This window comes from Zea mays, chromosome 6, assembly GCF_902167145.1.
Source record: "Zea mays cultivar B73 chromosome 6, Zm-B73-REFERENCE-NAM-5.0, whole genome shotgun sequence".
Taxonomy (NCBI): Eukaryota; Viridiplantae; Streptophyta; class Magnoliopsida; order Poales; family Poaceae; genus Zea; species Zea mays.
The window spans coordinates 165,278,075-165,298,759 of record NC_050101.1 but is presented as its reverse complement, the minus strand read 5'-3'; the positions used below and the strand labels follow the sequence as shown (position 1 = coordinate 165,298,759).

General features: G+C 43.8%; 1 protein-coding gene across 2 annotated transcripts in view; it reads right to left on the bottom strand.

Moving 5' to 3' along the window:
- Positions 1-20,685, bottom strand: part of LOC103630487 (midasin) — a 43,704-nt gene that overhangs the window by 1,488 nt on the left and 21,531 nt on the right. Inside the window, exons 23-61 of one of the 2 annotated variants that reach the window (XM_008651538.3) lie at positions 20,462-20,648; positions 20,305-20,370; positions 19,994-20,076; positions 19,676-19,912; positions 19,138-19,273; positions 18,960-19,045; positions 18,795-18,871; positions 18,476-18,617; positions 18,321-18,410; positions 15,580-15,706; positions 15,052-15,206; positions 14,652-14,759; positions 13,364-13,516; positions 13,058-13,237; positions 12,576-12,776; positions 12,366-12,467; positions 12,061-12,282; positions 11,846-11,968; positions 10,238-10,319; positions 10,035-10,165; positions 9,795-9,959; positions 9,627-9,702; positions 9,258-9,370; positions 9,101-9,177; positions 8,915-9,028; positions 8,708-8,776; positions 8,472-8,631; positions 4,870-4,997; positions 4,689-4,786; positions 4,372-4,586; positions 3,965-4,204; positions 3,755-3,881; positions 3,618-3,679; positions 3,337-3,492; positions 2,753-3,091; positions 2,329-2,601; positions 2,115-2,249; positions 1,812-2,012; positions 2-1,648 (exon numbers count right to left, since the gene is read on the bottom strand). In XM_008651538.3, coding sequence (XP_008649760.2) covers positions 2-1,648; positions 1,812-2,012; positions 2,115-2,249; positions 2,329-2,601; positions 2,753-3,091; positions 3,337-3,492; positions 3,618-3,679; positions 3,755-3,881; positions 3,965-4,204; positions 4,372-4,586; positions 4,689-4,786; positions 4,870-4,997; positions 8,472-8,631; positions 8,708-8,776; positions 8,915-9,028; positions 9,101-9,177; positions 9,258-9,370; positions 9,627-9,702; positions 9,795-9,959; positions 10,035-10,165; positions 10,238-10,319; positions 11,846-11,968; positions 12,061-12,282; positions 12,366-12,467; positions 12,576-12,776; positions 13,058-13,237; positions 13,364-13,516; positions 14,652-14,759; positions 15,052-15,206; positions 15,580-15,706; positions 18,321-18,410; positions 18,476-18,617; positions 18,795-18,871; positions 18,960-19,045; positions 19,138-19,273; positions 19,676-19,912; positions 19,994-20,076; positions 20,305-20,370; positions 20,462-20,648 — 7,083 coding nt within the window. Of the gene's footprint in view, position 1; positions 1,649-1,811; positions 2,013-2,114; positions 2,250-2,328; positions 2,602-2,752; positions 3,092-3,336; positions 3,493-3,617; positions 3,680-3,754; positions 3,882-3,964; positions 4,205-4,371; positions 4,596-4,688; positions 4,787-4,869; positions 4,998-8,471; positions 8,632-8,707; positions 8,777-8,914; positions 9,029-9,100; positions 9,178-9,257; positions 9,371-9,626; positions 9,703-9,794; positions 9,960-10,034; positions 10,166-10,237; positions 10,320-11,845; positions 11,969-12,060; positions 12,283-12,365; positions 12,468-12,575; positions 12,777-13,057; positions 13,238-13,363; positions 13,517-14,651; positions 14,760-15,051; positions 15,207-15,579; positions 15,707-18,320; positions 18,411-18,475; positions 18,618-18,794; positions 18,872-18,959; positions 19,046-19,137; positions 19,274-19,675; positions 19,913-19,993; positions 20,077-20,304; positions 20,371-20,461; positions 20,649-20,685 lie in introns of both variants that reach the window. The other variant, XM_008651537.3, reaches the window with a different exon arrangement.

Genomic DNA, 20,685 nt, shown 5'->3' with positions numbered 1-20,685 from the left:
CCTTCTTCATGTTTATTCTCTTTCCAGTTCTATAATCCCCTTGAAGCTTACTAGCAAGAGTTGGTTCCATAACCAGGCGCAATTGCTCTGCCAGTTCTTGGGACAATTTCATGGTTGCGAGCTCAAGATTTTTCCAGACCGCATTAGATCTTTTTGTCTCTGCATCAGTGATGTCGAGATCCATCTGAGAAGGCAATTCCCTGTCAGTAGTTAGGTCAATAAGAGCTATTTTATCATCTGCCGGGGGTTGTTTGAAAGAAACTAGATCTTGGAAAGTGTGATCTGTTCTTTCAACTAAATTTTGAACGGATGCATCAGTTTGAATTTCTCTTCCATCCAATTCATTGGCATTTTCAGACTTGTTGGGAAGTGCTTGTGAAGTTTGAAGGTAAGGCACCTCAGGGTTATCAGGTGTTCTCTCATCACTATGTTCCAAATTCCTGATACAGCTTTCATCTTCCAAGAAAGATTGATTAATCTGATTGTCATAATTGATCTGGTCAGCTGTTGCAGCACCCAATGCCTGAGAGGTGCTCTCCTCACCCTCAGGCACATAACGAAATTCAGTAGTGTTCTCACTACTATCTTTTCCAGTTTCTGGTTGATGATCCTGAGTATCAGCTGAGACTCTGGCCCGTTCTTTCCAGTCCTCCAATGCATCTCCGATGCTTCTGAAAGGATTTGTCTGCTTGATGTGCTGCTGAGCATCATTTTGCATATCTGGCTTGGAGTTAGACGATAGTATTGAATCGTTACCAGTATTGGGCATAGATATTTCCATATTGGGCACTTCATTTCCTGAAAAATTTACTGAAGGAGCAACAGCGCCATGCATATCACTGCTGTTGGCCAAGTTCGCTTCAGATTCTCCATTAGAATTTATTTGCATATTGTCAGGCTGTAGGCCTTGTGACAGAGGCATAAGTGAATCCGCCTTGTCCAATTGGTGTGAATCCATCTCACCTGCGTCTGTATTTGCATCTTCAACATGCTCCCCTTCATTATCTACCACACCATCGCTATGTTGTGCCATATCTCCTTCCTCCATATCATCTGAAGCATCTAACCTCTGATCTGCTTGTTCAGCTTCTTCTGTACCTATATCTTCATTGTCAGCATTTATTTCATCCGTTTGTTCTTGTTCCACCATGTCAACATCAATGGAATCATTCTCTGGTTCAGGGAGTTCAGGTCCAGTCCGGTCATCATATGCATCAGCTTTGTCCATGACTTCATCAGTATTCAGTTCGGTTTCATCATGGGTACTAGGATCATGTTCAAGATTATTATTCTTTCCTTCCTCAGAATCCATTTCCATCGGATCTTCCTCCTCAATAGAACCATCATCCTTAGCTCTCATTTCCCTATCATCCTGTTGTGTTCCCTTGGCTGATGAGCCTGACTCATATTTCTCAATAGATGTCTTAGGATCATCATCTTCATCCTTATCCCATGATTTCTTGCCAACCACTTCACTTGCATCACCAGTATCACCCATCTGATTATCCAAGGTATCCTCATCTTCGCCACCCGAGTCTTTGCCTTCAAGATCCTCAGAAACATCAGATAATTGTGCATTAAAACCGTCTTGCATTTCAACAGCTTTATCATCGTTCTTAGGAGCGGGATCTGCCTTACATGTCAAGTCCTGCTAACACGAAAAAAGATCAGCTTCAATGAAGCATACAGAAACTGCTACAGTCAAAAGTATATATCGTTCATATACATCTCAATTTGTAGTGTAGAGGCTGGGATATTTGTTTCATCCTGTTATAAAAAGAAGTAAGAAGGATCTACTTGAACACACTAACCTTACTGTCACCAAGTTGTGATTCATCATCTATATCAGAGCTTACACTCTTTTGACCATCCCCCTCACCCATTCCAGTTCCACTTCCAACAGCATCTTGCTGTAGTTCATCTGCATCTTCGGCTGTATCTTCAGTGGAACCAAACCCATCCGTAAATAAATGAATAAAAAGGTCCCCAAGTGCAAGAGTCATTTCAGAAGTCTGAAACCAGGAGAAAGAAGCCTTAGAAAAACGAAACTAAACATTATTTTACCAAAATATAAGAGGACAAGTCCAAAGTTCCTCCAAACATGAAATACTTACTGTTATGTGTGCTTCTAAAAGTTCGGAAAGTATCCCTTCTGCTGATGATAGGATCACACTCAGCCAAGCATGAAGATGCATTAGGTGCAGCTCTATACTAGTACGTATATCAGGTTTATAGTCAACCAGCAACCTCTGTTGCAAACAATAACAAATGAGATGGTAATAACAAAAAAAATACAGATAAGAAAAGTGTAAAGGTAATGGTACAAACCACTAGAATACGAATCTTTTCACCAGCAACACAAATATCATCCAATTTAAGATTCATAATGCATGTCTGCAAAGTATCTTTCCATGATGCAACATTACCAACTGGCGATTTTTCAGTTCCATTACTGCATACTTCATGATCAGTGAGCTTTCTGACAGCACCAACAACTAACATGAAAGTTTCCTTCAAAATTTCTATATACGAAGCTTCAAGCTTTAAGCATAGCTTATGATTTTCTTCAACATGTCTTCGGTTCTCCATTGCCATCTTGCCCTACATCAGTCATGAATATTTAAGTGCAAAAGATCCACATAAAATACAAAGGAAAATGCCTAGTTAAACCAACATGTATCATGCACTATTTGGACAGAAGTAATATCTGGTTGAAAAAAAAGGAAAAAAGAACCTTCATAACAGCACAAACCTTCTCCAACAATTCTTCCAAACGAGAGATAAGAACTTTCTTAACAGATCCCACTGAAAGATCCCTGTGGCATAGAACCTTCATATCTTCTCTCAATGAATCTATAAGCTGGCAATTATCAGCAAAAAGTTGCTCCATCTCTGTTGTAGCAAGAGGAATACTCTTATATGCATCTGGAAATATATTATTGGATCCAGGCAAGTATCCATCCAACAATGAATCTATATGCTGGCAATTATCAGTAAAAAGTTGTTCCATCTCTGTTGCAGAATGAGGCATGCTCTTATATGCACCAGCAAATATATTAGTGGATCCAAGCAAGCATTCATCTAACAACTCCTGCAAAAAAAGAGTTACAAGGCACATATAAATAAATCAATGAGTGAACTGCTTCTCATATGCCCCTTAAGCTCAGAACCCAAAGGAACCTCACACAGGCTTCAACGCATTTGGAGCTTATCTTGGGGTCTAAGATTTATTGAATGAAACCAAAAAAAATTGAGACCCATGTTTGATCTTGGCTCACTACAATCAATAAGCTAAAGAGGTGACCCCTACGAGGCAACAGAAAAGACTAAGTTTACCTTGGATTCAGAAAAATTCAAGATGAACTTTCCAAGGAGAGATGAGATCCCTTCAACTTCTATAAAGTTGTTACAAGAGTTATAATGGCAATCCTTGAAGCTTCTGAGCAATAAGTTGGAGTCTGTTATCAAAGTGATTACAGCATCAAACAATTTCTACATTAAAGAATAACAAAACGATGTGTTAGCCACCATGCTGTCAAAAAATCTGCATGAAAACTAGAACAAGCCACAACAAAACTATAAAATGCATGAGCTAAAAAAATAAGCAGAAAACCTACCTTTTGCTGCCACATGGAACTCAGCAGCACATTTTGGCTTGATGATAGAGATTTACTCTTTCCTATAAAGGATAACAAGTGAGTTTTGCAAATTGATTTTCAAGCCCAAAAAGGAAAAGGCATAAGTCGAGAAGTACCTCCAGAACCTAATAAGAAAATAGCATGCTTGAATTGGTTCCGTTGATCAAATAGATTATAAGCAAGATGTCGTTGTTCAGACAACACAGTCAACAGATGACTCATAAATGACATAGCCTTGTTAACCTGTAGGTTGCTCAAAGCATAAATACAAATTTGATATATGCTGATCTATAGCACGAGATACTAAAAATAACAAACGAGCTGACCTCTTCCAAACCTAGATCTTTGTTAAACTTCAAAGAAACCTGTCGAAGTTGTTGCATCATTGCTAAACATTTGAAGTATTGCTGATTTGCATGCTTCCAGTTATCTGTGTTCAATAGTGTGGAATGATTGATGCTAACATCTTCCAGCATTTTCTGAGAGTTTATTTGCTGTAATAAATGTGCAGAATCATATGACTGCTCCAAGAACAATGGACTTGGTGCTGCCAGCTCATCTCCCCACTGGAAGTAACAGAGAAAAAATTGTAACAAAAGCCCTTCTCGTTTGGGCAACGAAGTAAAGGAACGTCGAGGGTTTCAGTCAAAGTGTATTTTGTTTGGTTTCGCATTACAGAATTATTATACAACTATAAAAGGAGGGAAATAAATTAGTTTTAGCGCTAAAGTACCTCATGACTCATTGGCCTGTGCTTAGATAGTCCACATTCCTCAAGAGTCTTGAACAGATTGGATAGAGCTGTTTTCTTCTGATTCTTTTTCCCATGCTTCACTGTACTACCAAAATTAGCTGCCCCACATATTCTCTCAAGTGAGATCCAGAAGAACTGCAATCTGTCATTGAGCTCAATTTCATTCTGCCAGTGCTTCACATCATATACCATATCTGCATATTCTGCCCAAAAAAATGTTAGTTTGTAACAAATGCACTGGAGATACAAGAAACATGGAATCAGTTTTTTGTGTGTGGGAGTGAGGAGATAAAGACCTTTGGCAGTAGGAACTCCAACAGTACTACCATTTGATTGCTGCAATGTTTGTAATGATAAAGACGTCTCACTTGCCCACTTGTGGTACCACAGAAACCTGCAAGAAAGAGGAAAATAATATAGATTGGTGAAATAATTAAGGAATTCATAGTACAAATATGATCGGCTTTACAAGATCACCTTTTGTTAAATTTTTCAGAGTCAACAGGAAGGTGTGATTCAGGCCTCTGAGGATCAAGCCAGCATGGAATCTTCCTTGATGTGGCTTCTTCATTCAGTAGAAAGATGACAGGACTTTTCAAAATATCCTGTCCAAAATGCATTTACCATGTTAACTGTGTTACCAAAACAGCTAATGGCTTGGACACCAACAAGACAACTGACTCCCTCCAGTCACTTATTAGTGGTCATTTTAAGATGCGTGCAGTCAACCATACCAAAGTTTAGTTACAAACAAAACTTTATGTGTTCAGCTTGAATATTTGAAAATGGTCGTAGAAGTGATAATTTAGTTTATGTTTCATGAGTATATTAGAACAAAAGGTACTAGTGAAAGTTGTTTTTCAGGCCACGGCTGATGTCCAGAACTTCATTGTTAGAGTACCCATTAGGGTTTTGGGGTTAGCCCCTTGTAATTACAGTCTCACCCTTGTGTAATGGGCCAGGTCCGTCTAACTTGATCTATTAATACAAACACCGAACCTGAGTTAGGGTTAGGGTTTCCCACATGATATAGAGCAAGGTTTCTAATTTTCCTTCTCTCTCTCCCCTCCCTCTCCATCCCAGGTGCCGACACCACTACAAGCCAGCCGCCGGCCACCCCTGCAGCAGTCGGCTCCCCTTCCCCCACCAACGACCCTCCTCCCCTTCCGCCCCCCGCCGGCGACCCTCCTCCCCCTCCCCCCCCCATGGAGCCATCGTCCCCTCCCCCGGCGAGCGCGGGCGGATCTGCTGCCCCCGCCGCCCCCACGGCCAGCACAAGTGCGAGCCTGAACCCAACGCTTGCCGCCCACCCAGCTGGCGTGACTCTGGGGGCTGGCGCGCGCAGCCCTGCCGCTGCAGGTCTCCTCCCCAGCAGCGTCGCGGCCGGACTCCTCCCCGCTGCGGGTGACTTCTCCCGCCACAGCGACCACATCGGCGACATGCCCCCATTCATTGCTGGCCTTGAGCCACTTCACGGGGTCCCCACAGCTGCCCTTTCTGCGCAGCAGTGCCCCCGACACTCCCTGCCGAGCTTCACCGCTCTCACCGAGCCCGCATGGGCCCGACCTCGTCGTCGCGTCCTAGTCGGCCTCTCCGCCTGCCTCCTCCGCATTGGTCGCGGCCCTCGCCACCATCCAGGAAGTCGTTGCCGCCTCCCAGGAGCGCCAGCGCGCCGCGTCCCTAGCCTTGGAGCTCGAGCGTGCCATGGGCGCCGCCATGACCGCCCAGATGGCCACCACGCAACGCCTCGTCCTCGACCACCCGCCGGTGGCCCTCGAGGCCCTCCTCGCCTCTGTACTCGACGTCGACCACATCACCGCTCTCCACGCTCAGGCCGCCGGGATGCACAACATTCGGTCACTCGTGCCCATTGTGTTGGACCCGGCGTCCTCCCACTACCTTCATTCGCGAGGTCAGGTCCTCACGCTTCGGCGGTACGCTCTCGCCGACCACGTCCTCAACGACCTTTTTGCCCCGACGTCTCCACTGTGGTACCTGATGTACAGTGTGGTCCTTTTGTGGCTCCACGGCACCATCACCGTTGAGCTACAGGCGTGGCTCGCTCTCGAGGGACAGTTCCTCAGGAACCGGGAGGCTCGGGCACTCCACCTCGACGCCCAGTTTCACCAGTTCTCTCAGGGGGACCCCTCCGTGGGAGAATACTGCCGCCAAATGAAAGGCATGGCAGACTCTCTTCGCAACCTCGGCGAGCCCATCTCCGACCGTACCCTGGTGTTGAACCTTCTGTGTGGTCTCAGCCCCCGCTACGGCCACCTAAAGGCTCTCATTAAGAGGACCGTACCCTTGCCCGCCTTCTATGTCGTCCGCAACGAGCTTCTCCTCGAGAAGCTCACCATGGAGACTAAGGCCCCTGCTCCGGCCCCGACACTCTACAGTGCTCCTACCGATGGTCAGACACCGTCGGGCGACCCAGCCCCTCGCCCTCCGTCGACTGGGGCTGCCACCCGCACTCCACCTGATGCCCCTGTGGCCCCTCGTCCGGCTTCCAACGCCGGCAGAGGTCGTCGTCCCCGCAAGGGCGACTGCGGGAAAGTCGACTCCACCCGGGGTGGTCCCTCCGGCCGGGGTGGCGGCCATGCGTGACCGTCATTCTACAACCCCTGGAGCAGGACCATCGCCTTGTGGCCGGGCCAGGCTCCGAGTGCCTCCTGCCCTCCTGAACGCGCCTCCCTACGCCTACGGCGTGCCCCCTCTTACACCACCCCATTTCCCGCCTCCGGGGACCTCCACCCCGACACCTTTGTTCCCGCTGCCCTCGTCGCCGCCTTCAGCACCATGGTGATACACCACCCCCGTCCGACTGGGTTCAGTCGACTCTGGTGCTTCTTACCACACCACCTCCAACATAGTCACGTTATCCTGCTCATCCCACCCCCATCCCTCCTCGATTGTTGTTGGAAACGGTTCCACTCTGTTGGTCACCTCGGTACGTGCCTCGGTTCTCCCCGGACTGTTCTATCTCAACAACGTTCTCGTAGCTCCTCACATTGCTCAACCTTCTTTATGTTCGTCGGTTCACCACCGACAATTCTTGTTCCATTGAGTTTGACACTTGGTTTCTCTATGAAGGATCTTGGCCACCAGGACCCCCCTCGCCCGCTGTGATAGCTCGAGGCCCCTCTACACACTTCGGCCTTCCTTCACCAGCACGTCCTCCCCACCCGTCCTAGTCTCCACCATCTCCTCCACTACTTGGCATCGTCGTCTCGGCCATCCAGGACCCGACGTCATGACCAAGCTCACCAGTAGTTTAGATATTTCATGTAGTAGGGGACATTCTGAGGGGCTCTGTCATTCTTGTCAGCTAGACCGACATACTCGTCTCCCATTTCCTAGTTCTTCTAGAGTTAAGCAGGCTTTTGATCTAGTTCATTATGATCTCTAGACTTCACGTGTACTCGGTCTTTCTGGATATAAATACTACTTTGTGATATTGGATGATTTTTCTCACTTTCTTTGGACTTTTCCCCTTCGACTAAAGTCTGACACGTTCACCACCCGGTTCGTGCCCTTCAGTGTGATAACGATCGCGAGTTCGACAATGCATCTCGCTCCTTCTTCCTCACCCACAGCGTTCAGTTGCGTCTCTTGTGCCCTTACACCTCTTCCCAGAACGACCGAGCAGACCACATCATTCGCACCACCACCAACATGATCTGATGCCTTCTCTTTCAGGCGTCTCTTGGATTTAATTCTAACGCTAACCCCGGCTTGTAGTGTGTAGTTAAGTTTATAAATTTCAGATTCCGTCTATCCACCCCCTCTAGGCGACTTTTAAATAGTAATGATGTTATTACAACAAATAATAGAGAACTGGTAGATCCAGCACACAAATGGGTTTAGTGCTCCCCTATTCTTAAGACAAGACAAAGCCAGCGGGATATCTTCTCCCCATGGTCGAGTTCATGTTTACAGCAAAAATAATAGCTTTGTAGCCAAAGCATTGCTGATCATAAAGACATCAAGCAATAAACATAACAATAAAAATAAATGCACTGAACTATTGCATAAACTTAAAAAATACTTTGATATAAACACATCAAGTAATCAGTACATACATTGAACCGTTGCAGAAGCTTAAAAATCTTTTGCCTAGTCCTTTTAAAATTTTCAATAGAAGCGCTGCTATATGGTGCTTGCTCCCAGCTGTAAAGCTTGACGTGATCTTTCAACTCCTTCTCAATGTTTTTTTTACCTTCTTCAATTTTCCCATGAACGCTTGAGGTAGAAAATTTTATCAGAATCATCGTGGACAAAAAAAACAGAAATACTTCCAGATTGAAGAGTAACTTACAGTGACAAAAACTGCATATAGTAACCAAACACACTGTACAGAATATTCTGGATTTTCTTCACCGCATTACTGCCGAGTGGACAAATGTAAAAAAAAATATTTTAAAGATAAGAAAAAATAATTATAGTGGAAAAGGCAAATAATTTCAACAGATATACTGAACTATCTTAAACAAAACAAATAATATAGATTGTGTTTTGATCTCACCTTGAATAACTACCCAAGCTAGCACCAGCAGAAATCTCACCATGGAAGGCAAAGAGGATATGCAATCGTCTCTTGTATTCTCCAAGACTTGATGTTTGAACAAATTCCTCAACACTGAATTTGCAGAACACTTGCATTAGAAAAAATATATGTTTCTAGGAGGGGGAGAAAAAAATATGCATATACCTTCTGATAATAGACAAATCATCATCCACTGGAATACCAGAAGTTTGAGTAAGTAAGGCTCGCAATGGAAACCACAGCTGTGCAGTATAACAATATTCTGTTAGACCAAAAATCAAGCAAAAATATATAAATGTGCTTGACAGTAATAAAAAGTCACCTTTGCAGCATTCAACTCATACTTTGTCTGGACCTCCTCAAGCAGTATAGGCCAACAATCTAACTCGAGCCTTTGCCATGAATACACAAGCAAAAATATCGATGCAAGATGATCTGCAGGGGAAATGGGATTAAAGCAATACGATACTACGTGTTGCCAGAAACATAATTTTCAGATGTTGGCCATATGACACAATGTGCAACTAAAATTGAAAAAACAATTATGGTAATTTATCTGATTGTAGATGAGAAATTTAAAAAGTTTTGAAAATACAGTCCATGGTCCATTTTGAGAAAACTACAGTATGAACTGAAATATAGGCATTGACATCAGAAAATGTGCACAAAGGTTTGAGAGGATTTAACTTACCTTTTACAAAGAACTTGGAGTCATTTTCCTGCAATGTTTGAGCTTTCCCAGCCAGCAATTGCAATCCAAGCAAGACCTTAAGAATCAGAAATATAACGAGAAAAAGAAAGGACAAATCAGTACTTAAAAGCAAATTGTTACTCCACAACTAAATATTGAGTAACAGACCTTCGAAATTGGCGTGCTTAGGGGCATCGCTAAAAGGGAAGCGATTAGGTCCAGTATTTTCAAGAGACCAGGATGATCAGGCCATTCATCCAGATAGCTATTAACTCTCTCCTGAAGTGTAGTTAGTGACTCAACCATTTTAAACAAGACAGGAGGATTTGGATCCTGCAATAAGCAAAGTTAAAAAATGCATGAAAAGAAACCAACGGACATCAAGGTACAATCTGAAAGTTGACATACCTTGTAAGCATTATAACCACTACAATCTTGATGTGTTTTTGCACAGGATCGTTGGTATTCAAGACAAACACGAAATAGGTGCTCAGGCATGAGCTTTTCATCAAACATAGAACATGTTAATTCCGGGAGGTCTGAAAAATAATAACACAAAGCCAATGTTATACGTGCAGCGCTGTTTGAAATCAAAGCAAAAAAACAAATACCTTTAAGTATTCTTGTTCCCAGCTCATATGATTCTATGAAAGACTGGACTTTCTGTGCATCACTAACTTGACATTTGCGGCGCTGAAAGAAATTCAACAGGAAATTATCAATTAGCTATGAAATTGTACAAAATAACATGATCGTGTGGTAGTTTACTAAAAAAAGAGGCAGGCCAAGTGCCGAAGGTTCCCCTATGAGGGCTTGTTCGGTTATTTTCAATCCATATGGATTGGAGGGGTTGATACGGATTGTGAGAGATTTTAACTTAATAGGGATTGAAACCCCATCAATCCCTCTCAATCCGTATAGATTGGGGTAGAACCGAACAAGCCCTGAATGGGAACTGGGGAAGTGATAAACCGAGGCAAGTCTTCCCCCTGCAAATGCAGAGAGGCTGTCTCAAACCCAAGACCTAATGACTCAAGGAGACAGCTCTCACAACTGCACTAGCCTGCCCTTCATAGTGTGGTAGTTTACTACGAAGTAAAATACATGGGCAGGTCCCTAAAGTTGTCACAATGTGTCAGTCAGGTCCCCAAGCTCTTAAATGCATTTTTAGGTCCACCGCCTTGCCTTGTGTGCCATCTATATCCCAAACTTTTAAATGCTATTTTTAGCTCCCCAGACTTGTTTGAGTGTGTCATCCAAGTCCCTGAATTGACATAGTGTATCGTTCAGATCCAAATAAACCTGATCTACTCCAAGTCACAACACTTGATGCCACAGCGGTTGGATTCACAACTCATTATTGACCAGGCATGAACCTAATGACAAAGCAATCGTTCACTTACCTCTTCCTCCTAAGTCCTAAGGAGCACTATCTATTGATTTCGCCACAACTACTGATAACGCTGTGGCTATGATGAGGGCATAGGATAGGGATGGTGAGTTGGCGACAAGGATGCAATGCCGCACTAGATTGAAACATGAACGGGGAAGCACGGAAATGGAACTAGAAGAGAGGGAGAGCAGGTAGATGGAGCGCTAGAGACCAATATGAGGGCAAGATTGTAGCTCATTTGGACCTAGATGAGGCTGTGTCCAGCGATCCGCGGACGCGGATGCGAGAAATGAGCTGCTAAAGGACGATGTGAGCGCTTAAACAAGATGCACCTTCCAGCAGTGCACGCATGCGGACGCGCATATGGAGACGGGAGGAGAATCCGTGGGTTTAGGGTACGGGGATAGCCAGTGCCCTTTTTGTATCTTCATTCGCGATCTGCTGGAAACCTGAACAGTTGCACGTAGGCTCATATTTTCCACATTCGTGTCCATTTAGGGGATCTGCTGAAAACAGCCTGACACACTATGACAAGTTCGAGAACCTAAAGATGAATTTTTGAAAGTTCTGGACCTAGATGACTCCTGAAGACAAGTTCGGGTACCTGAATAAGTGATACCACGAGACAAGTTTTAACGAGCGCTCCTGCATTTTACTCTTTACTACTATTTATTCTCACAATATTTACTACATGCAAAAGAAACAGGAATGCATCAGACCATTCTCAACATCTGAACATTCAAAAAAAAAGATGCAAAACGAGTATACCAGATGATTTCTTTCATTACAACCTAAAAGGTGGCATTTCATTGTAACTTTATTATACCTTCTCAAAAAGATCGGGCGAACCAAACAATTGGTCATGTATGGTCACAATACATTTAAGAGCAGACTCTGGTATCAAATCCCAGTTGTCTTCAACAACACCATTATCGTCATCAATACTTTCCTGAAATAAATAAAATTGATAGATCAATATGCAAAATTGATAGATCAATATGCAACACCATCATCCACAAAGAACTAGCATGAGGGCAATACCGTAATTTTGAAAAATTCATGCTCTAGTTTTTCTTCATTATCTAAAATGCTGTCTTCTGATTCCATATCAGAAAGCAACGGCACATCTTTAAAGATGTCGTCTATACTGATCATTCGCGATTTGAACTTGAAGTACTGAGAATCATCGCTTTCTTTAGCCTTCAAACGGTATTTCATGTTGATCCACATGCTTGTAAAATGATCAAAGGTATCCTTCAATGACTGGAAAGAAAAACTGGTAAGAAATCCCATTTGGTTTATCTTATCAGTACAAAGCAAAATGATATGTATATGAAAATGCATACCGCATAAGATGACTTATCCATGACAAGGGAACAGCTGACACAATCAGCTGTTCTTACTAAAAAAATATGATGCACTGAAGCAAGCATCTCGGACAGGGACTTCTGCAAATAGTACACAAAATATTGCTGAAAGCCACCTCCAGAGAAATAAATCCATATAATTAAAGAAGCTAACGACATTGAATAAGCAAGTAGAAATAGATGAACTACCACTTTGCCAGCAACTTTACAAACATTCAACTGACTTGACATAGCAGCAAGCTTCTTCAACATATCTACATCTCCAGAACAACTGTTTAGGGTTCCTAGTTGGCCAGTGATTGTATAATTTGTAAGATCATCAGTCACGTCAGTTACAACCCTTTCAGTAAAAGATCCAGAGGGAAACTGCATAAAAGCATAAATTGCTCCCTACACAAAGGAAATGACAATGAAAGAAATATTAGCATTATAAAGTCAATGAGAGATCGTCACTAGCCAAGGGCATTGTATTGCTTCCTTGCAACATCTACAAACAAATGTGGTAAAACGGATAACATCGAAACCAACACATAACTATGGCAATTTATCAAATTTAACCTAGACCAATACCAGAGTCTATAGCTAAATAAGCATATATTTAAAAGTATTATTGATGATAATTAGTAGAAGAATAATTTATATTTCAAATATGGCTGCAAAACTAGACATACAAGAACTCTATTAATATCATCTTCTTTAATCTTCTTCAAATACTCCCTCTGAAGAGAACCAGATAGAGCAATTGCTAAGCCAAGTTTCATTTCATATACAGCAACTTGAATTGGCTGGATCAAATCAACATATTCCCTATAATCTTCTGTCAGCCTCTTGATAAAGTTCATGGATATTATCTGCCACAGGATGATTGCAAAGCTAATCAATACAGCTGCAGTTACCAGCAGTAAAAAAAGAATAAATGATCATAGGCCAATAGGCTCCCAGCAAGAAGACACAAAATCAGTACCAACAAATCACACCTGCCAATTGCACACTCGGTCAACCTCTAGTTGCCCAAGTCCTTCGCAAGTTAAGCTAGCTAACAAGTCCTTGCACTCAGACAGGCGGTCCTCAAACTCAAGGCATGCAGCAATGAGACTCTTATGCTTAGATTGTCGAGGACGAAATACAACCTGCAAAAAAGCACACAAGGTTAAGCCCACCAGTTCTCCATCACATTTCAAGCACAAACAGATCGCATTACAAAATTGGTCCAGTAGCCAGTACATTCTCTGAAGATAACCTCCAATTAACCAGACATACAAACTTCTGCCAGAGAGAAGAAATATAACAAGTGTAACTATCAACATCATCAGAGGTATTCCTTGCCTAGCACAGAACCTAAACTGTTCAGAGGTGCAGATATGTAGTGCAAGCAAGCGGGAAGCACAACTCCGAACCAATCTGCCAATGGCTCTGCCAGGCTGCAGAAGTTGTCCCAGGGTCCGGTCCGCCTGCTTCAAACCTGTGAACCAGATCCATCCACATGTGGCCCGAGAACCAATCACCTCTGGCGACATTGCCTGCCACAGGCCGCCGGTGCCAAGAGCCAGTGTGTGGCACCTCCTCCAGGCTTCTACAACCCCATGGTGGGCATGCCCTCATGGGCTTAGCACTCATTGGGGTCCTTTTTTTAAACAACTGGTAGGCTAGACCCTGGGGTGCCTCTGGTATACAGTCAAGGCCTTGAGCCCGTTATCGTTTTCTAAAAATTGATATCTTAGGGTGGTTATACTTCCATAAACCAACCCTAGATCATCTTTTTCCTTACCTATATATGCAACTGTGCAAAGGGGCATCTAAAGCACAGATCTAAGGTCTGGCCCGGTTGTGGTCACTCTTGCTTGCTACGGTGCCGTTTTATATGGTGAGGCAGGGGTTCAGATGTTTTCTCAACCTGCATGAGGTCTTCTTCAAGCAATATTCAGGGGTTGTCTTAACCCCCACAAGTCAAGTTCTTCTATATGCACCTGTACTCTGCAGTGGCACAGCCCCAAGGTCAATCTATTGTTTTCCCATGCAATTCCATTGCTTTCACCAAATAAACAACAAAAATACAAGAAGCTTTTGTAGAATCACAAGATGCAAAGAATTAATATCTGCTACCTCCGGTCAAATAAACTCGCCATTTCAGACAAATGAACCTAACAGAAAACAAACGATTTGCCCCCTATCTAGAACGTCATATTTAATTGATTGAAGATATACAAGAATGCAGAAATGAACAAGAAGAAACGGTAAGTGCATGATGTAAAATTGTAATAAGACCTTTGCACGGGTGTCTTTCTCTTTAATTTCCAGCAATTGCAATAACTCGTTGTCATGGCTATCTTCAGGGGAGTTAGAACCAGCTAATTCCTCACAATCATGACGAACCTGTAAAAACACAGCTGCTATAAATTTGACAGTCTTTTCCCTTTTCTTCGCAAGAGTTGGCTTTCTTTCTTAAAAAGATGAATATCAATTTGATGATACATGCCGCATAGCTCAACTGGTTATCGAAAAAACATAGCTCAATTGATGATGCAAGCCACTGTAAATCTATGTTCTTGTTTGCATGCGTATTCAAGAAAAAAATGTTCTTCCTTGCATCTCATTAAGTATATGAAACTGACAATTCGGAATACAGATTTCAAGACATGCACCAAGGTAACAAGAGATGTTTTACCTTTTCCTCAAGCTTCACAAGTGTAATTTTTTCCAAAATATGTGAATGCTTGTATCTAGACTTAAATGTAGGATCTGGACTGTATGAGCTCAACAATAACCGGAAGCGTAACTCTCCAATACGGACCCAAGCAGCTCCGGTATGCAACAAAGAGTCTGCACAAAATGACGAAACAATCAGAAACAACAGAAAATGTAAGCAACAAAACAACATAAACTAGACCCTTCTGCATGGTGTGGAGAAACAAGTACAGTAGATTTGTAATAGGTACTCTCTTTAATCAATCAGGATAACCCATGCTTACATCTAAATCCAGTAATATCAAATCAGAAGAGTAGTGCATGACTGAATTATTCAATAAATATAGTGTACCAACAAGGCAACAATTTTGGGTACTTACCAGGAGTGTAGGATGATAACAAAGATATAACCATAAATATAAATTACAGAACTTTTTTTGAAAATTACAGGACTTTAGGGACATTGCATGATAAACTAATCCTGTGGAGTAAGATAAAAAAGGAATACCACGGGAGTAGGATGAATACAAGTCCATAAGCAAGGATTCTACGAGTTTATCTGACTCTGAGAGCGAAGCCAATACTCTACAGCTTGAAGATGATAACAGAGCACAAACAGTGTCCAGATCTTCTTTCTGCAATGGAGAAGAGTGGTTCAAGAAAATGCAAAGCATCAGCAAAGATAGCTGAAGCAAATAAATTATAGTGTGAAAGAGTTTGTGCTGTCTACACAGATTTACTTTACTTTTGAGCACAAATTGCACACACACTAACAAGAGCTTACAAAGAACATAGAAAAAAAGGTAGACCCAATGCTAACGGCTCCCACATGAGTGGGGTCTGGGGAATGAATAACTGAGGCAAACCTTACCCCCTGCATTTTGCAGAGAGGCTGCAACCAAACCAGGACCTTTGGCTCGATGAGAAGGCTTCTCACCACTGCGCAGGCCTGTCCTTCAACTTACAATGAAAATATGAATCCACGTTTTTCATTGATTAACATTGGCCCATATTGTTAGACTGTGTGTGTGGGTGGGCCGGCACCACTGTTGGGCTGCTGGCCCATTAGGGTTAGAGTTCCATGTCTATATGTAACCACCACCTCTATGCAATCAATCAAGCAGTCACTTTCTTACATGGCATCAGCTAGCTAGGTTCTATTCTTCTCCAACCCCACAGCCGCCGCCAGCCGCTGCCCAGGTCCGGCCGCCACAGGCTTCCGCGCCGCCATCCCTGAGAGGCTTCTCCATCGCTCCCTAGGCCAGCACCTCCCATCATGGCCACCACCTCTCCTCCCCCGCCGGCCTCCCCTCTCTATTCCTCCTATGTTCCTTCCATCACATGCTCAAAGCAGAGCAGAACGGTGGTACAGGGGCAGCGGAGCGGGCTGGGAGGTAAACCTTCGCCCTTGGCCAGGCCACCAGGCCTCCTCCCCCGCCGCTGCACGCCCCCACCGGCATGGGCCCCTCCCTGCTGGGCAACCGGCGCGGTAGGACGCCATCACCGGGCCACCTCCGCCGCGCGCCCCTGGGGAGGCAAAACTTGCATAGGCAGCATGTAGAGCTCGCACAGGTAGCGACAGGCTTCAGCGCAGCGGGGCTGGCCCCTCCTCGATTCAGCGGCATCCGGCGCCCCTCCCTCCCATGCTGGCTAGATCCTGAGGCAGAGCTCGTGCGCAGCGGCCTCACGGATCTCGCGCAATGATCGGCAGAGCGCGCGCGTGGGCTGGCGGAGCACGCAGAGGAGATGCGGGTTGGAGGGCTCGAGCTCCGGTCATGGCGGCCTAGGCGAGGCACATCCATGCAGTCGTGCGACGTGGCCACCCCTCCCATGTGTCGTCGTCATGGCCAGGTGCTCGAGCCCCACTCCTCGCCGCCCCTGCATTTCCTGGCCGCCGGCCACTTCCTCCTCTCCTTCCCCAACTCCGGTGAGCCGCATGCCAGAGCGTCGTCCTAGGTTCGGTCGAGGTCCTCGCCTCTGCGTGTCGTCGGACCCTTGTCAGCTGGGCCCTGCCATCGACGTCATCGAGCCCCCTCCTCTTCTCTGCTTGATGGACTGCACCGGGAGGCGGCGGTGGCCTGCTTCCCTTCCTTTGCTCCGACGGCCCTTCTTCCGACGCGCACGGTGGCCCCTCCTCCGACCATCATTGTCGTCACATCGCCATCGCTGGCCATCTCCTCCTAACCCTTCAGCAACGCCTCCATCTCCTCTGGCCTATCTCGTCGCCGGCATCAAATTCCCCTGCCAGGCTGGAACCGCCCCGTCGCCCCACCCCTTCTTCGTCGCCGCCACAGCTGAATCTGCCGCTGCTACGGCTTTCCCGGCCGAATCCACCGCTACCGCGACCTTCCCAGCTAGATCTGCCAACCCTTTGGTCGGATCGTCGTCTTCATGACTGGATCTATCGCTGTCGTGGCTTTCCCGACCGGATCCGCTGATACCCCCTTCTACTCTGTCGCGGGCGCGACCACCCTGACCGGCGCAGACGCGTGCGCTGTCATCGACGACCCTGGCGGGGCTCCTAGACAACCGGACGCGGCAAGAAGCCAGAAGGCCCTCGAGGCTGCTGTTGTCCTTTTGTATCGCCCCGCCGACGTTGACGCTCAAACGTCGACCCCTCCCGAAGAACAGGCTATCGTTGTGTTTCTCTTGACCACGACCACCTCGACTTCGGCTACCTCGGCATCAATGGGCTATCATCTATATGGTGCACACCGGTCTCTACTACAGCCGCAACATCCGCACCCTCACGACGTTGCGACTGCAGGGGGATATCAACCCGTCGGCTCCTACCTTCGGCTTCTATTTCAGTCTCATCGTGTGTGGTGCCCTCGTTGCGACTACGGGGGGATGTTAGACTGTGTGTGTGGGCTGGCACCACTGTTAGGCTACAAATTACTACTCATTTAGCTCACATACACTCAGCATAATGTCTAGTGTTAACTTACATGATTAATTATTTCAGTTTTAGCTCACATACACTCAGTTGATTTACATGGTCAACCAATATTGAGTATGTTGAACTAACATTTCCAGTACGCATTCAATAGCTTATTTGGTACTAGAAAATATTTCCTCTAGAAAGAGAAAAATACAAATATCTGAAAACTTAAGAAACTTGCAAAATCATCTATAAATTGTGTTGTGATTCTATATTTCACGGACATACATGTAACATTTATATACATATTAACCACTTGACATGAACATCAAACTTTTTCCAATAACATCAGAGGATGGTGCACAAACCTCTATCAAACGTCTCGATTGTTGGAACAGGAGAGACTCTAACTGGTTATAGTTCTCTTCCTCGAAATGCTTCTTATGGACAAATATAATCTGCAAAATTTCAGAATAACTCAAGGGGGTGCTTCAACAGAACATATAGATAAATTAACCAATACCTGCTTAAAGAGGGAATCAGCAGCAGAGTGCAGACTAGAAACAAAGTTTCCCAAACACGAAACACCTTCCCAGAGGTTTCTAGATGCAACTTTAAGCATTACACCACTCTTCAGATAATCCACCACATGTAAATCCTGCTGGCTGCAGAGAGAGACAAGAATATAAGTCTGTGGGATTATCTTAACCAAAAGGCTTAAACATCATCAGGTTAATCAGTTCCCAGCAATAGCCATGAAACGAGCAGCAGATCATGTTCTATGCAGTAGCTATAAAAAGGAACACTCCATAAAAAATAAACAACTAGGCAATTAGGCATACATAATAGTATTGATGGCGTCCATTTTTGTCAGGTGTGCCAAGTCACAGGAATCATCATGTGTGACTGAGAATAGACACTGAAAATGAAGCAAATCATATAAGAAAGGTAGCCATGGTTATCATAGTATATAACTACAAAATGTGAGTTTTCTTCGAGAGAGAGACCTTTGGGCTTCCTGAGCAATAAGTCCACAAGGAAGAGTGATAGTTGTACCACATTTCAAGAATACAACTAGCAACTTTTAAATGTGCTGCAAAACATTCACATCTCTCGTATTAAGTTGTAAGCTACAACAGAAAACGGGACAAGCTTTGTCCGAAAATACAAAGGTTGCCTTTTTACCATTGTCAACTTTGGCCCAGTCATGACAAATCCACCAAATGATCTGATGTTGAATATAGTCCAGAGGAGATCTTGAAGATGAACCCAGTGAGTAATCCATAGCATACTTCAGCAGGTACTCAGAATTAACAAGAATCTGTCAGATAACAGAAAAAATTTCAATCATTCTGAAATATATGACCTCTAGCTTTTCTTCAGTGACCATGATTCAGAATAAAAATGCATGCATGTAGATCGAATGGATTTTATCTTTTGCCTCAAATGTTCCTCATTTTGATATTGATAGGTATCTGCATTATATATTCTCTCTTATTCAGTATATTACCAATACTTACCATGATGAATATCATGTTCACTTTAGCTAGTTTACATGATCTTGTTTACTCCAGTGCTAGACAAAATTATCATTTACAAAAGGAGTACATGAAAATACATATGCCACATCTTTGTTATAGTTTAGCCCTCAAAATTATCAGGTCTTGCAGCAAATTGTGGAATAAATGAGATTCAGAAACAAATAAATTATTAACCGACTGACCTCATGAGTTTCAGAAGAATCTTTTTGTGTGCACTTGCATAGCTGTTGAAGTAAAAGGGTATCCAAGTTTAAGCTCTTCAAGTTGAGCAAAGGAAGACTTGCTAGCCAGCCATTGAAACCATAAATGTTACATAGAATCTCAGAGGACACTGAGCAACAGAACTTAAATTCAGGCACTGATGTCTTGGACAATAATCCAAGATTATCCCTCACAGAGTTAACCTTTCCTACAAGCCGCTATATGAACAAAATGCAATGAAATCGTAAGAAGGTTAGACGAAATGATGTCAGAAACATTACATGGGTACAAGAAGTAACCTTGTGAACTTCATCCAATTGGGGGACAACAGCTAAAACATCTTCCTCAGTTTTCATTGTAGCAATGCAAGCCATAGAGACACCTTGACACACAGAGAAAAGGAATCAGAAAAAAGAAATTTGCCATTAAAGTCTACAAGACATTCGTAAAGTCAGATAACAACAAAGCAATGATGAGATAAGTACACCTAAAATGGCACAATTAAATAAAGGTGTGCTACAGATACGAAACATGAAACTGTTGCTTGTGTTTCAAGATAAACCACACATGCAAAAGAAGCGGAGCAAAAAAGAAAATTGCATTTGGCTACCTTCCATTGCAAGGTGTCTAAGATCCTTGTTGGCTGACAGCATAGCATCAGTCAACTGTTTCCTATCTGCAAGGAATAGAAAGCAATTATATTCTAGATGTTGTGTGCCAGCCATGGCTATTAATTGATAATCAAAACACATGCTCAAAGAAAATACCATCAAGCTCTATATTCAAAAGATTCTTCCTTGGCCACACATCTGTTGTGAAGGACAAAAGTTCTTGCATTTTGTCAAATATCTCGCTAGATGATGGCAGATGAGGATGACCACCATAATCCCACAAAGTTGGTTTACCATATTGAAAATTGGTATCATTTATATTGTTGAGATTCACACATTCCATCTGAACAAGATGTTATTTTCTGTTACTGTGTAGTATC